General features: G+C 41.8%; 1 protein-coding gene across 9 annotated transcripts in view; it reads left to right on the forward strand.

Moving 5' to 3' along the window:
* Window positions 1-6,756: 6,756 nt before the first annotated feature.
* Window positions 6,757-17,650, forward strand: part of ampd3b (adenosine monophosphate deaminase 3b) — a 29,931-nt gene continuing 19,037 nt past the window's right edge. Inside the window, exons 1-3 of one of the 9 annotated variants that reach the window (XM_079500455.1) lie at window positions 6,757-6,774; window positions 9,128-9,207; window positions 10,830-10,927. In XM_079500455.1, the coding sequence (XP_079356581.1) occupies window positions 10,843-10,927 (85 nt within the window). In that variant the 5' untranslated portion in view covers window positions 6,757-6,774; window positions 9,128-9,207; window positions 10,830-10,842. The other 8 variants (XM_079500456.1, XM_079500454.1, XM_079500453.1 and 5 more) reach the window with 8 other exon arrangements.

The raw sequence follows: 17,650 nt of genomic DNA on the forward strand, positions 1-17,650 counted from the left end.
TTCATTGTTGCTGCATGAGTGAACTCATTGTGTCGTGTGAAAGCTTAGCAGTCATATAGTTTTGACATCTTCTTTACATTATTCGTTCCACACACCCACTGATATACAATCCATGAAAACATCAAAGACACATTATTATTATTATTATTATTATTATTATTATTATTATTATTTATTTTCTATTTATTTTTATTTTATTTTTTCAACTTCTACCCCAGGTCCAAGCTCAGGATGTCTATATGCTAAGTTTCCAACAGTTTTTGAGTTTAATGCTCTTAAAATCACCATAACTTTCAAAACACAATGTCTGTGTCTGTGTGCTTGAGAAAATAGTATCAGTGTATAGTAGTATAATTAAGTAGTTAATTAAACACACAACCATGCAGGGCAAAATACAGTGTTCTCGTCACTATTTCATGTTATAGTACAGGGGTTTTCAACAGGTGGTCCGTGGACCACTGTTGATCTGTGAATGTATCGCATGTGGTCCCTGGCCATGCATTATGTAATGTACAATTTACAATTTACAATTTAGGCATTTAGCAGACGCTCTTAATCCAGAGCGACTTACATTAGGCAAGAACAAAAGTATGGGAATACATCACATATATAAAATGCATTTATCAAGAAACATGCGTAAGCTAAGAACGTAACTAGAACATATCTATATAATGACACTATACATATTAACTATACATATATACTATACTATGCTATACATATGTACTATGATGTGCTATGACTACATACAATGCAATTATTGTGCTGTCTACATGACATGCTATAAGTCTGTTTCAAATGCTATCTAAGTCTAAAAAGTGCTATCTAAGGGGGTAGGATAAGTGCTATGGGCCATGATGGAGTCTGAAAAGGTGGGTCTTCAGACTACGGCGGAAGATTGGGAGTGATGCTGCAGTTCTGATTGCAACGGGGAGTGCATTCCACAGTTTTGGGGCCAGAAGGGAGAAGAGTTTGGGACGTGTGGAGCGTTGTCCCGGCGTTTTTAGTGAGGGTACTTCCAGCTTTCCTGCGTTGGCTGATCTGGTTGCTTTGAATGCCAGCATCAGAGTTTTGTATTCTGTGCGGGCAGCGACTGGGAGCCAGTGCAGGGAGCGGAGCAGGGGGGAGACATGAGAGAAGTTTGGCTGGTTGAAGACCAGACGAGCTGCAGCATTTTGGATCAGTTGGAGAGGCTTAAGTGCACATGCCGGTAGGCCAGTAAGGAGCGAATTACAATAGTCAAGTTTTGACAAGTCTAATTCGTCGTATGTTATAGAGTGTGAACCTACAGGATCGAGTGACAGCTGTGATGTGAGTTTTAAACGAGAGCTGACTGTCCAGGACAACACCAAGGTTCCTGGCTGTTGGGACAGACGTTACCAGGGCGTTGTCTACGGAAATAGTTAGCTCCCGCATAGGGCAGGACTTAGCTGGGAAGAAGAGAAGCTCAGTCTTGTCTGGGTTCAGCTTGAGGTGGTTGGAGGACATCCACTGTGAGATGTCAGCCAGGCATGCATTGATGCGCTCTTCCACCTTAGTGGCAGAGGGGGGGAAGGATAGAAACAGTTGTGTGTCATCGGCATAGCAGTGATAGGATATATTGTGAGCAGAGATGATAGTGCCAAGGGATTTGGTGTACAGTGAGAAAAGGAGGGGACCAAGTACAGATCCCTGTGGGACCCCAGTTTGGAGGGTTCGGGGGGATGATAGCAGACCTTTCCAGGAAACCTGGTAGGTCCGGTCGGTGAGATAGGAAGAGAACCACTTTAGTGCTGTCCCGCCGATGCCTAGATCCGCTAGGGTGTCTAGGAGCAGCTGGTGGTTCACTGTGTCAAATGCCGCCGATAGGTCTAGGAGAATCAGGACAGCAGAGTGGGAAGCAGCCTGGGCAGCATGTAGTGCTTCTGTGACTGCCAGCAGGGCAGTTTCTGTGGAGTGTGCCTTCTTGAATCCTGATTGGTTGGGATCCAGCAGGTTGTTCTGTGAGAGATGGAGAGAGAGCTGGTTGGAGACAACACGTTCAATGCTTTTAGACAGAAATGTAGGATGTGTTGACTTTAAACCCCCACTAGTTGAGAAACAGACAGTGAACTGAATGACCTGGTGACCTATTATGACCGTCCATGTAGTCATTATACTGACAGGAAGCCAAGAAATTCAACTGAAAAAGGGAGTTAGAATCTCAAGAGGGGGAAGTGCACCGGATTGTCTGGTTGAGTCATTATTATTAGGAATGTATTAGTCCATGGACCGTTGGTTGAGAAACAGTGGGATGCACAGCAAGTGTTACAAAAGCACTAATCTTAGCCCATATCCCCACCCACCCAACACAAGCTGTGGTCCCCAAGTTCTCTCGTTGGTTCTAAGTCAGGGTGGAGGTCCCTCGTTCACAATCAGTTGAAAACCCCTGTTATAGTAAACACGCGGCGGCAGGATACACAGTATTGGGTATATGTATTACAATATGTTTTTGTGTAAATGCCAAAGAGGATGGGATAATGTTTTGTTAATTTGATGTTTTAAAAGCAACATGATATAGTGAGTCATGATGAGTCCTGTGTGGAGAATGCATGAGGCGGTCAAATGTTTATAATTATAATAATTAATCAGTTGCATTGTGTTGCACTGTGTTAGACCTTATTTATTTAACAAGGAATTCACACTGGGATCAAACTTAGATCATAGCCAAGAACATTCTGGTGAAGATAGCTAATGCCTGTAACACGTATACAGTGCACAATGACGATTTCCCATCATGAGATGGGAAACACTGTTATGTACTGTAGCTCGGACTATTTCACACGGTATATGTGACTGTTTTTGATACAGAGACAGTCATGGTGGAAATTTTTTATCAAAAATGAGTTAATAGCACAGGCAGACTCTTCACATACTAGACAACTAGAGCATGTCTGAAATAATGTATAATGTAAATATGAAATAAATGCTAAAAATGTAGCTAGGTTTTGATTGATTTGATTGATTTATTTATTAACAGAATTACAGTACATTTCAGGTACAACTGTGAGTGGACGACACCATAAAGCATTACACTTGTTTACAATAGGGCCCACCATTTAGAGACGTACGAATATACACAACTATATAGTCAAAACAGGAAATCATCATAGAGGAGGTAAAAAGGTGTAATGTTAGAGTCCACAGAAGTGAACCTTTCAAGTTTTCTCAACTCGCTGTTTTCTGCAAGACATTACTCTATAAGCCATATATCTGCAAAACTGGTGGGTCAAACTGAGCAACCAATATGTCAATTTGAAGATTTTAAAAAGAAATTCAATGACTTATCCTCTGTCAGAAACGGCCACATATGTACATTTGAAGCAATTATATGAAACCTTTTTTTTTAAACATTTGTTTCATATAACTCAACATTTGTTTCATATAACTCTGAGGCAAACACACAGAAACACGTGTGTTGCTCATCTGTGAGGCCAGTGTGCAGGACCTCTCACGAACACACACACACGCGCACGCACGCACGCACGCACGCACGCACGCACGCACGCACGCACGCACGCACGCACGCACGCACACAAACTGATTCAGTGTTGCTCAAGGACACTTGATCACAGAACACACAATTTTGGTCTGCCACAATCCAACCTGTGAGTCTCAAGTTGAAGGATGATCTTTTTTTTACCAACCATGCTGACTGTGACTGTGACTCAAATTACAAAAAAATGCTTGATGTTTTGGAAGTTTAACCTTTGGATGTGCTTAGTATCTCAAATCAAAGACACTGGAAAACCACTTCAACCCTTCGGCCATTTGAAAATGGCGACGCATGTGAGCTTGTAGATCTGCTATAATGGGACATTCTGCAATATGAGTACTTTTACCTTTAGTACCTTAAATTCATTTGATGCCGATACTTTCGTACTTTTACTTTCGTACATTTTTGAATATGGGACTTCTACTTGTAACGGAGTACATCTACATTGCAGTATTGATACTTTTACATAAGTAAAAAAACATTTGAGTACTTTTACCACCACTACCCCTGACACAGACAGGGAGAGCATCTGCCAGCAACAATCCTGGGCATCATAAAGTTAATAAATTGAAGAAAGGAAGTTGAATAACCTGTTGCAGGAACAGGTTAGGTGGGTCCGGACGGCTGAGTGTGCAATGGCTTTTGGCCATTTTGTCATGTGAACAACATGCATGTGTGAACATGTGAGGCATTTTCTGCTATAGGAGTAGTAGTAGCAGTGGAAACTGGCCAGGTCGTCCCACTTAAACAAAATTCATACAGAGTATTGCCTAAAGGGAGAGCTGTCCGGAGACACTGCATGAAGAAGGTAAGGCTTAATCAGATCCTTATTTCCTTGATCAACATCAGCATTTAGCCTAACATGCATGGCTATCATATCCTAATCATGCATGTCATGACAATCTCAATCTGTATTTGGAACCTATAGAATAAATATGATCTGCATGGAATTAAGTGTAGAGCGGAGATCAAGCATACTGTGTGTTTGTGATATAGGCTACTGCCGCTACTGTATTTCATTTTAAACACCCGGGGCCCAAATCTATTCTGCGTATTAAACGCCTGGGCTACTATTTGGAAATATACGGGATGTATAATTCGAAAAGGATTCACGAATCTGGGTTGCACGTGGTTTGTTGAACTCCCTCTGGCGTGAAGTGAAGTGAATGACCTGGTGGCCTATGATGATTTAATGATAAATTGGAGGTCAAGAAATTCAACAGAAAAAGGGAGTTATAGAATCTCAAGAGGGGGAAGTGCTTTTTATTATTTCCACACACAACAACTCTGTATGTATATTAATGACATAGTAAAATGTTGAAAATGAGTGGTATTCCCCTTTAAGTAAATGTACTTAGGCCTATAGTTTTACTTACTTCACACCACTGGTCATTTGTTACCCAGATAAATGGAATGGAGTTGCAGGTTGATGTTATGTGAACAAGTGTACATTTTGGCCTGAGGGTGGGGCTAGAGCTAAGGCCAAGATCAAGGAGAGGACACTTTTAAATAACCATGTATGGGCCAACAACATTAAAGCAGATTAAATGCAATCCTACATTTTGCATACTTGGCAGTTGTCCAAAGGAGGTTAGTGGTGGCGATTATGACTTCTCACAAAAACACCTTTCAACTGGACCTAATATAATTATGTAAACGACGTGACATCAGCTTGTGACTGCAACTTGTTCCTGTTCGCAGATGACTCAGCACTGCTAGTCTCGGACAGGAACAAACTGCAGGTTGAAAAGGCCCTCAGCTCTGAACTCGGTAGGATCTGCACCTGGCTCGCTGATAACAAACTATCTTTACACCTAGGAAAAACTGAATCCATTCTCTTTGGATCATATAGTAATCTCAGCAAGGCAGATGGCTTATTAGAGTGGGTGACAATATTATCACACGAAAAGATGAAATTACCTACGTACCTAGGTCCCATCCTGGAGGCTAATCTTTCCGGTGATAAAATGGCCACCAACGTAATCAAAAAGGTCAACCAAAGAATAAGATTCCTTTACATGATCTCCTCACTGGTCAACAAAAACACCTTGAAGACCCTAACAGGAGCCCTCGTACAAGGTTTCTTTGACTATGCATGCACCTCTTGGTACCACAGCACCTCAAAGGCCCTTAAAACAAGGCTCCAGACTTCCCAAAACAAACTGGTCAGGCTCCTACTTGTCCTCACCCCCCGAACCCACCTCACCCATGCCCACTTTGACAGGCTGGAATGGCTTAGGGTCGACGACAGAGTACAGCATCTTGCAATGGGTCTGGTCCACAAGATTCAATACACCACCAAGATACCCATGTACCTGTCTAGTGTCTAAATACTTCCTTAATGTTAACGAAGTCCACACCCACAACACCAGAGGGAGTGCAACAAACCATGTGCAACCCAGATTCGGCACAAACAAGGGACTAAATTATGCCACCAACATGTGGAATGCCCTACCAACAGTCATTAAGACATGCGAATCCCTTGACTCCTTCAAAACCGCTCTCAAAGGGCACCTATACGGACGGCTGCAATTCGAAACTGGCCCCCGTAAAATCTGAATCCCCCACCACCCAGCCCTTTTTCCCCTCATTGTATATGTTTCTTTTCCCTTTTTACCTCCTTTATGATGAAAACAGTCAAAACACCATGAAGCTTTACACGTTTGTCGTTTTCTGCTATGCAGCAGCCAGAACTATCAGGCATACAGGGTCCATTTGGTTACATTTATACTCTCAGTTAAGGCAAAGGGGTCATATAAATAAAACATTTAAGAACCACTACAGTAGTTGGACTACTAATAGTGTCATAGTAAACTCGTTAAAGCTCATAAATTGTTGCAATGTGATGTTGTGTTGAACATATGTAATCTGAGTTCCCAGAAGTTTTATTTTTCGCCACTAGAGGGGCGAGAAAGACAAACATACTGTAATGTGACTTGTGAGCTATTGATATTCTTGGCAGTGGCAACGATAGAGAGATGCATGTAAATCTGGGGGTCCTTGAAATGAAAATGTTAAGAATCTTCTCTTATGGGGGTCCCTGGCATGGCATATCTTTTCAAATGGGGGGTCCGCGGGCTAATTAGTGTCAATTTGGGGGTCCTTGACATGAAAAAAGTTTGAGAACCACCTCGTGTCACCAGGCTTTCCACCTCGGAGGAAAAGAGAACCAGTGGTGTAGTGGGTGGGGCGTGGCCTCCCATGGGCTTCCATAAGACCAAAGGGGCGTGACCAAGTTCTCACTGGGATTTGCACTGCAGGTAAATAGAAGTTTCGAGGCTATAGTTGATTAAGCTTATAACAGAACATTCTCGCAGCTTTATCTGCAATGTAAAACAGCAAACATTTAAAACTTGCCCCATGATGTGACTGTACCAAAGGCCATTATTATGGGGCCATGGTGGTCGTATATACTAACCTAAGTTATGCAAACATTAGTGGTTTAACCCAAAGATTGTGGACTGTCTCATAGTCAGAAGAGTTGTTTGTGATTTTCTTCTTCGACTATAGTTTGTCTTGCAACAAAATGTAAGTAGGCCTACCTTGGTTTACTGTGATGCAAACTTACTTATTTGTACTTTGTAGGCTACTTAATATCATATGAGTTATTTAGTTTGTACTTTATTGTTGTAGACTATAGGCCTACTGGTCAAATAGCATTGCTGCTGTGTAGGCTATACAGTATATTCATTGCTGTATTCCCATTTCCCAGCTAGGTGTATTAAGCTTAACAGTTGTTCCTCTTATATCCAACATTGTTTACAAGTTGCATAGTATTAATATGCATTGAATAGATCAAATAGTTAAAGGTAGTATAGGGTAAGAGATTGTTTTTTTTGGTTAAAAGGTTAAAGCTCCATATTCTGTAATAGCAGTGGTTTTCAACCAGTGGTCCTTGAGGGGGTTCCAGGTGGTCCCCCAGCTAAATGGAAAATTGGTAACCAAATGGACCCTTATAGATCTTTAACTCTTGAGAGTGTAAAATGAAACCATTTACATGTTGTCTCTCCTATGGTACCAACATCAGGTTATTGTAAGCATTGCTATATAATGTAGGCTGTTTGTTCGTTGAATTGAGTACAAAAGGACCACAATGGAAACGAGCCATGGACTTTCTTGGTTAAATCCTTTTAGCAGACCTTGTACTGTAGCCTACTTCCCTGTGCTTGTCCATGTAAACTGCTAAAAAAATCTTTTTCATTTATTTTTCGTTTTTCTTTTAGCTTTTATGACCTCAATTACACCCACACAATCTGAACTTTGAACATTCAGTGGATTTTCTGTGGTCTGGAATTTCTCTGTGTGAAGCCTTTTGAGCAGCAATGAAAACGGGCAAACAGGCCTAAACAGTGACATCTGCTGGCAAATTGTTATGTCATATATGGGATAATGGGATTTGTGGAATCTTTCATCACAGTCCACAGGAAAATCAGAGCACTTGTTTGAGCCAGAAAACCACAGAACATCTACTTAATGTTAAAAGTTCAGTTTTTTTGGGTGCAATTGAGCTCAGAAAACGTTTTTTTTAATGTTACGATCCCTTTAATGAAGCAATTGAATCAATCAATCAATCATGGGTCTTGAACTTGTAGATTTTCTATTTCATCTAATGCATTTGCTTTACATCATTTGGGATTCTGGTGTGTGTGTTTAGCTATGGACCACAGCTAGTGTGTGTTGTGTTTTCCATTATACTACAGTATGTTAAAGATGGAGTGCCATGATTTTTTCCACCCTAAAGTACTGTCACCTCATAGACACATGAAAAACTGGAAAAATATAAAAATTGTTGCACTCCATCTTTAAAATGTTTACACACAATTTAGGCTAAATGAATACAGCATTACCTTCATGCACCCACAGTCCACACTGTATGTGCTTTAGATATAGACTAGCCCCTTTCGGGACCCTCTGTTACCGGCGGTACCCTAGGGTCCCTCGTAGGAAAACGATGCCTTTCAAGTTGTTTGTTTTCCGTAAACTTTTAGTATGTTATTTAGCACACCCAATGGTAACAGAATCCATTGGAAAATCTCTTCTATCAATTATTTGGGGTCCCAACCATATACTGACATATCTAATAGTGGTTTCATTGCAAACCGACCACTAGGGGGCGAGCCAAATTAGTTTGCAATGGTTTTTGAAAACCTTATGCCCATACCTAGTCACCAAAAGCCAAATCTTGCTGATTTCTTACAAGTCCGCCCCCCGCTAATGTTCATGAGATTGACTAAACTAACATTATTATTATTATTACTACTACATTCCATGAAGTTTGGGCCTGGTCTGTACAGCCTGCTTGTGCAACAGGATTACATACTATATCTACTCTGGGTCTCTATCTTGGCATGCATGAGAGCCATGACCAAATAAGGAAGTATGTAGAGTATTTATAGTTCCCCTTTAGAAGCTCGTTGAAAGAAAACATGCAGTAAAATGGAATGCGATATTTTCTCATTCAAGCAAAACAGCAAATCCAAAGCAACCAATGACGAGAAGGAAGAAGCCTGTTTCCGCGGCGCATTCTTCACACGATAGGCATGTCTTTCTAAGCTGGTGGTGAAAGAGTTAACCAGCTATATGTGTTTGTCTCTTTGCATACTGTACTAGCAGACTCTTCCTGCACCGCTGCCCACAAGACTTATCTCCTAGCTGTCAAGTGGTAACTGCCAAGAGTCTCTGCAATCCAGGAGGTACGTGTTTCCAGTTCCACTGGGCAGTAAGTCAAATTCCCACGATCAGGCTTTATGTACAACTTATCTAAGTTCTTATCTGCACCGTTAACACGGCTGTACTAGTACACACTTATTGTACATGTTACCTTTCTTTCACGCCTTTCTTTTTCACTTTGACGCACAGATCCATTAACCTTCTGATAGGAATGCATTAGTGGACAGCTGTGCTAATGGTTTCTCTTTTCACTGTTAGAATGTACATATATTGGCTCATCTAGTGGTGAGGAAGAAGTCTAGACGTTTCTGGTATAGTTGTTGGTCATGATGATCTGATCTAAAGATCTTGTTTCCTCTGAAATGGAAACAGGAATGTATCTGTCAAACCAATGGTGTGTGTGTGTGTGTGTGTGTGTGTGTGTGTGTGTGTGTGTGTGTGTGTGTGTGTGTGTGTGTGTGTGTGTGTGTGGTGACACACAACTTTAAAGTTGATGCAACTTTACACAGCCTATCTACCCATGAATGGTACAAGGAAAACAGAACTGTAAGGATGGTTAATAATACTTTACAAACAAAAGGCTTGGCCTGGATGGAGATTCTATAGAAAATTACAACAAAGGATATACAGAAGAAAAAACGTACATATACTAATATTTATAGAATTGTCTGCTTAGTTTTCAGTATATACAATCCTTATTTGAACTTGTCATAAAGTCTAACCTGTGTTGTGAATACAAAAGGCTGACACATTTCCACACAACATGAAATGCAGGAAATACAAAAAACGATTACTAAACAAACAGTTGCTGCAACTTCAGGCTTCTCTTTCCTGACCCCATATCGCCCTTCTCCACCTACAAAACAAACTGCCATTCTCTAGCCCAGTGGTCTTCAGCCCTTTTCATATCAAGGTTCACAATAATTCAGCATTTGAGCCACAGACCACCATTTGATGAGATGTAGCCTCTCAGACCCAAAACCTAGAATATTCTTTTGTCTTTGGATAAGATTGTATCCACATTTCCATGCTGTATATTGATGTGACAGGCATAACGTTGATTAACAATTATTCTACATTCTCTAATTGTGTAGACTTCTTGTAAATTAAGTAATGCGCAGATGCATGTTTAACAATAATTGAACTCTTGAGAGGTTCCAGGGTCAATTTGGTTACCAACTCTTATTATTTAGCTGGGGACCACCTGGAACCTCCTCAAGGACTACTGGTGGTCCCTGGACCACTGGTTGAAAACCACTGCTCTAGCCCATGGCTGGGGTGCACTGGTACAGCAACTACCTATATTTCTAATATACACCAAATATTTTTAATATAGGAAGATATATGATCATTTTGGTATGAATATCTTGGAAATATTGTGTGCCTTGTGATGATTGAGTCCAGTATTTAGTTCAGTGACCATGGAGCTAAGGAATGGTTCATAAGCTGTGTTCACGTTCACTCTTCCATTGGAAATGAATAGAATTCATACACGGTGTATGAATGTGTGTGTGAATGGGTGAATGTAATGCACAACCGATGTAAATCGCCTTGGATAAAGGCGCTATATAAATGCACCATATATATATCAGAATTATGCAGAATTGATGTAGAATTAATGTTTTGTCTTTTGTCTGGCTTACAGGCCCATAGGAAACATGAGAAGAAGAGATATGCCCCTCCATAAGCAGCAGTCTACGCCTTGCATGGGGCAACGTGAGTTTCACTTACACCTGAACGCAGGTGAATTAAGCATATTACACAAGAGGGTATGGTTTAACGTCATTAATGCACGCCTGTGTTAAGGTAGGACACATGCTCAGAAGGACAATACATTAATAATGAGGCAACACAAGAATTCAGAGTTTGGAGCTATGAGGATTTTACTCGAGTAAGGAGCCAAGACTTACATGACCTGTCATGGTAATGGAAGCAGTCTGACTCTCATGTCATAGTAATGGAAGCAGTCTGACTCTCAGAGTAACATAGGATCACAGCCTTTATAGCTTTCACTCTCACAACAGCCAGCCCCCAACATAGCCTCAAGACGTGAGCCTATCAGTTCAACAAATGGGACAGTAACAGAGTGAAACTAGAAAAAGTGCCCCTCGGGGCACAGGTCTCCACCAAGCCAGGTCAGGTTGTGGCCTCCTGGTGGCGCTATAATAGGCCAATGTGAAAAGGGTGCCATTTCTTCATACGCCTTTGATGGCAATTGGATGATTTGAGGCATTTTGTTCCAAAAATGTGTTTTGCAAAAATCAACCTGTTGGTGGGGCTATAACAGGACAATGTGAAAAGGGTGGGATATATTCCTCAGCCTAGTAAGAAAATGTGTGAAAGATTTCACGTAAATTGCATGCTGCGTTCATGATTTGAGGCTTTTGTTCAAAACGGGGCAATCTTGCAAACTGTGAAAGCCAATTATAGCCAATTAGGATGGAATATGAAATATCGGACAGATCCGACTTGAGCACATGACCATAGAGATACTGTGTACCGATTTGTGAGATTTTTGGACAGAATCTGGAGGAGTAATATCAAAAAATTTGTTTTACAAAAGTCGGCCTCCTGGTGGCGCTATAAAAGGCAGATGCGGAAAATGCAGGTCAAAGGTTTGTCCTTGGCCTCTAGGGAGTGTGCATGCAACATTTCATGCAGATCGGTGCAGTTTTAGGTAAGAAATGTGAAAAGCTGCCTCATGGTGGCGCTATAACAGGCCGTTCTGGAAAATGTGGGGCAGAGGTTCATCGTTGGCATCCAGGGAGTGTGTGTGCAAAGTTTGGCATCGACCGGGTTAACGGTGCCGGAGATTAGCTGGCAACGGACGGACGGACGGAAGGACGGACGGACACACACACGGACGGAGTGCAAAACATACTCTCTCCCCATGCCTTCGGCCTGGTGGAGACAACAAAACAGCACCACAGGGGTGTGACGGATGAGATAATCTCACGGGAAATGGCTGTACTGCAACCTACAGAGAAAAGTTACTCTTTATAAACGGGTGTTATTAAATGTTTACATCTAAATTTCACCTGCAAACTGCTTCCTGCCTGTTAATCTGTTGATTATTAGACATCTTCTCTGGTTGAAAGCGTATAGTGCCACTATTCATCTTTGGTTAGATAAACATCAGTGGTTACATAACAACACCCCTTATTGATACATTCCAACCCCATATTTAATCTGTTAGAACAAGCTTGGGTGCTGATAGGTGGCCAGTTGATCGAGCTCCTAGAGTGTGTGTGATGTTTGGCAAAACATCCGTGCAGTTAGAGGTGAAAACACTAATCGGCCAGTTATAGCGCCACCATGAGGCTGAGTTGAAAATGTTGCAGTGGTATTTCTTCCTCATCATGAACACGTCATTTTGTTTGAAACTGAGCACTCCTGCGAACTTTGGAAGCCAATATTAGCCAATCAGGATGGTGTCTGAAAAACCTGAAAGACCCGTTTCGTTGAATGGCTCTAGAGTGACTGTGTACCAATTTGCGTGATGTTTGGACAAAATTTGTAGGTGTACTGTCCAAATAATTCTTTTGCACAAAGTGGCCTCCTGGTGGCGCTATAAGAGGCCAATGTGAAAACCTTGGGACAGAGGTTCAGCTGTGGCATTCAGGGAGTGTTTGTGCAAAGTATGGCTGCGAATCTGCGATCAAGCCAACTGTACCGGAGATTAGCTGTCCACAGACGGACGGACACACGGATGAACGGACATACGGACGGACACACACACACACACACGGACGGACGGAGTGCAAAACATACTCTCTCCCCATGCCTTCGGCCTGGTGGAGACAACAAACACACGGACGGAAGGAGTGCAAAACATACTCTCTCCCCATATAAACTGCTATGCACATGCAAAAGGGGATTCTTTTTTTCCCTTTGTGTGTACTGTAAAATGATACAAAACATACAGTACATAAAGGCACATTCCAATATTATTCCACAGTTATCAAGTGCCTGCGATAAACTGCGTTGCTGAATAAAAAAAACCCATTCTCAAAACATGCTCAGACGATAGAGATGATGAAATGAACCTGGTGAAGGCAGTGTAGGGCTGTGAAGGGAAGGGGCAGGGTCTTGGCATATTGTACAGCCCAGGAAACCAGTTTGCCACCGTAGCCGCAGCTCAGGTTTCTGCCTGTGTGTGTGTGTGTGTGTGTGTGAGAGCACGAAGGGAAAGAGGGCTACAAAACCCACATCAGTCAAAACACAACACCAAACCAGGTAAAATGGAACGCAACTTCCAAGAAGCTTTTATTTTACATCGGTATTGTGCTATAGCTAGTGAATTGTATGCTGTTTTGCACTGTGGCAGATGCCACCGCTTAGAGTGACTTGTTGAGCTTGAGTGCTTACATTCCCAGCCAAGGATTGGCTGCATGTAAACAGGAAAGTTGTGGTACTGCAAGAGTTATTGATTTGCCAGTATTTATTCATGTCCCTCCCTCTGTACACAGTAACCGTTCTTTACAGTTCTAACTAACACCAGCAAGGAATCTTGTTTTGCTGAGGTGAGATAAACAATATCACGTACGTACCATAACAAATTGCATTGGCAATTTCGGGGTTCAGTGTCTTGCTCAAGGACACTTCAACACTAACACTGGGGGAGCCCGGGTTCGAACTGGCAACCTTGCGGTTACCATCCACTCTACCCCTGAGCCACCGCCGCCCGGAAGTCCCAGAAAGACGCGTTGTGATTGGCCAGTAGTTACTTGAGTGACAGCGAGCGACATGGAGGAGTCGCATGAGTGACATCACTTGGGCAGCGATGCAGCGTGCCTTCAGCACTTCCACTTGACTTCTTGCCTTCAATGGAGACACGTCGCTACAATGAACTGCAGTGGCCATTGAGCCGGCATCTATTTATTTTTTAATATCTATGGTTTCTAAGGCACGCAGCTAACAAAGGAACGTTTTGTTGACCTAACTTCCTGCTGTACTCAAACACTTTATTTGTATTGTCTTCTTCAGAACAACTCACAAATATCGCAAGAACAGACTAAAGCAGTTTCTAGTCTTCCAGTTTCCTAAACAACTGGCACTGAGTGAGGAGTGCACTTAAGTTACGAGAGAGCAAGGGTGTCTCATTCCATCCCTGTTGCCCAAACTGAACTCGCAAACAACCGCTGCCTTGTCCATGTGCTGCGAACCAGTTGTGATGACATACTTGCTGGTATAACAGGTGACCCTGACGCCCACACAACACCCCAAAATAGAGGGGTAGAGGGACACCCAAGACAGCAACAGCCAACAGCTGAATCATACATAGCGTTTCACAGCAGCAACACCGAACAGATAAAGACCTGCTAAGTCAGAGAGGCAGACACATAGTGTGACAACTCAGAGAGACAGCATAGACACATGAGGCTGATAAACAGATAGACAGGTAGACAGACTTGAGAAGAATATTTAAAAGAGGGCAGAGGTGCCAGGAGACACACACATGCGGCTAAAAGCTTGAATCACGTGGCAGAAAAACACAACTAGAAGGTGTTGGAGGCAGAACAAAGAGCCAGGCAGCCAGCGAGGTTCTTCTGTGCATCAGAGCCGTTGTTCAAAGAGCCCAAACAAGGTACGCACGCAACAACAGCCCTGAGAAGTTAACTTCCACTTGGGAGATAGAACTCGAGAGACTCAGTGGCAGAGTGAATCAGCATGGCCCGAGTCGCAGTAGAAGGTAAGACAGACAGAGCAACTTGTATACTGAATAGGCCTATATGCAGCCTTGTGGTAACAATGAGGCTTGTTTACCTAAGTATAGTTCCAGAGTGGTCATTATTTTTGTGCCGTGTAATCATTTTCTGGGTTATTGAAGTTGAGATTCTCTCTCTCACAGACAGGCTCACTCAATTTTCAAATGCTTCCACCTCAACAGTCATTGGAAGCACTGAAAATGTAAAGGAAATAAAGCGGATGTCCCACCTGCCCCCCCACTTCCGTTTCACCTTTACAGTTGTGTAAATAAGTCGATCCATACTGAATATGACTTAGTCAAAGACAGCATATCTACAGTACCATGCTGCTTAGCAGAAACGGAAACATCAAAAATATCATGACAGCTTCCTGTCGCGACTGTTGTGAGACGCAGTTACAGACTCTCTGTAGCATTTAGAATTTGAAGATTGTGGAAGAGTTGTCTGGCTTCAGCTTGCCCACACATAACAACAATCTAGTAAAACGCTTGTTAAAATATCCTAATATACCCTGACTAAGCAAGAGGCTTTCTGTAGGTCAGGTTTCTATAAATGGGATAATGGGGTTGAAGGCTATCGTCTATGAGACAGCACAGTTGCTCCTGCAGGGACATGCATGCATGTGCAAAAAAGAAGGCTTGTCAGGAATGTGGGATTGTCAAAGGCAAGTGCGTTGACTCAACTTGACTGGCAGGCATAAAAAAAAATACCCCTGTGGGGCCAGGGGTTCAAGGCGCCTGGGATATTGTTGAAAGCTCTGGGATGGATAGAGTTGCATGTAAATATTTGGTGGGAGAGTGAACGTCAACAACAGGACAGTTTGTGACTTGATACAGAGCTCGTTCAACATAGTTGAACGAGCTATGACAAGTCCATCCATCTTCAACCACTTATCCGTAGTCGGGTCGTGGGGGCAACAGCTCCACCAGAGTACTCTATTAATACTACACTGTAGTGCAGAGGCTATGTATTACTGTGTATATTATACTTAACAGTGTAAATATATAATAACAGATTATTAGTACACAGTGTACAAACCTGTAGTATAATATAGTATTCAACCTATAATGGCAGTGCAAATATAGTACATGTACAACCAAGTACAGTATAGTGAATAGTTGTAAAGCTACAGTATACGTTTATGGTATAAGGAATTAATGCAGCCTAAGCCTATAACTGTAAAGATATTTATATTCACGTGGATATAACTATTGTTAAATTTAGGATATAAAATGTAAGCTGTAAACTTATACTATAAACTATGATATAGAATGAGTCATGAATGTAGAGTTTACTGTATATACTCTATGTGTACAGTAAGCACAAATAATGTGTCAATGTGGTGTATAGTAAAACCAAAATCTATTAGTAAACACATAGTCCATGAACTATAACAATGTAAGCTATAACTGTACTGTACTTAGACAGTTTAAACATTGTGTTTCAAATATTAAGACCTGTTGCCACTTGCCAGACAGGTCATGGAAATATTGGTGAGCAGAATATGTGCTATAAATAGGACATCAGTAATGGGTACAGTATGAGTACAGCCCAGAATGCTTTCACTTTAATTAAACACAACCGCACGCTTTCCCACTGCAAGGTCCTTGGAAACAAGATGTATGGTGGCAGACAACGCCACCCAGGATTCTCATGTATACTAGTCCTAGTTCCATTCATTTATTTTTATAGATTACTGTATCATGCTCCAATACTGACCTAAAATATATTATAGGGCATTCACTTCTAGTCATTTTTACTAGTCGACTAGTTGCCTAGTTTACTAGTCGACTAGTTGTTTAACTACTTTATTATGTATTTTTTTTAAAAACATGTACACTAATAAGTATAATCTACCTGATCTTGAAGCCTACAAAAAAAAAGGGAAAAAAATAATCTTGTCAACTAGTACCAACAAGGTCGACTAGTGGATTTACTAGTCGACTGGTTGAATATTCGACTAGTTGCTTAATGCCCTAATATATTACGGTAATACTCCTATTATAATTATGTCAGCCTGTGGTTTCTCTATAGCCACGGTTGCCTTTATATGGCTGAATTGTTCATCCCACTTCCCACTATTATTATTGTGTCAGTCATTAGTTGTGTTTACTGGAACCTACTGTAGTCTTGCGTTACCAGACTGTTGTCTCTCGCAAGTGGAGCCTCCTCCCCACTTCCGTTTCGTCTGGCTATGCGAGACTAACTGGAACCTACTGGAAGCTGGTAGCACACACAGGCAGAAAGAAGAGCTGTTTACTGCTGAAACTGAGCTGAGGTGTTGTTGTCCACCCCTAGTACCTAGACTGTTACCCAATATTCTTGGCTGTCATGTTTACTGTTGGCATTTTGTGTGACTGCGACCACTAAGATAATGTTTGGCTTTCCACAATCGCCACTTTCAGGCCTGCTAAAATGACGGCATAATATAGGACTGCTCCATATAATGTTCCTTATGATATACAAGTGTATACTATTAAATATGCACTGGTATACAGTATCTTCCGATTCCAGTATCTTCTTTTTCATAGTAAATGCGACCTATGGTCGCAAAAAAAGGATTGTTGGCAACAGTCAGCAAAACGTCATCAACTTTTGTTGATGTATGTCAGTGTTGAAAAGCTCCTGGAGATCAAGTACACTTTGACTTCGGTCAGTCTCTGGAACTGGAGACGTGGAGATTGTGAGTTCAAGACCCCTGTCAATAATTGCCCCTCAAAGGCCAAGATGGTGAATGTATGGCATGCATGGGCTGGTG

The sequence above is a fragment of the Electrona antarctica genome (assembly GCF_951216825.1).
Source record: "Electrona antarctica genome assembly, chromosome: 5".
In the NCBI taxonomy this organism is placed as follows: domain Eukaryota; kingdom Metazoa; phylum Chordata; class Actinopteri; order Myctophiformes; family Myctophidae; genus Electrona; species Electrona antarctica.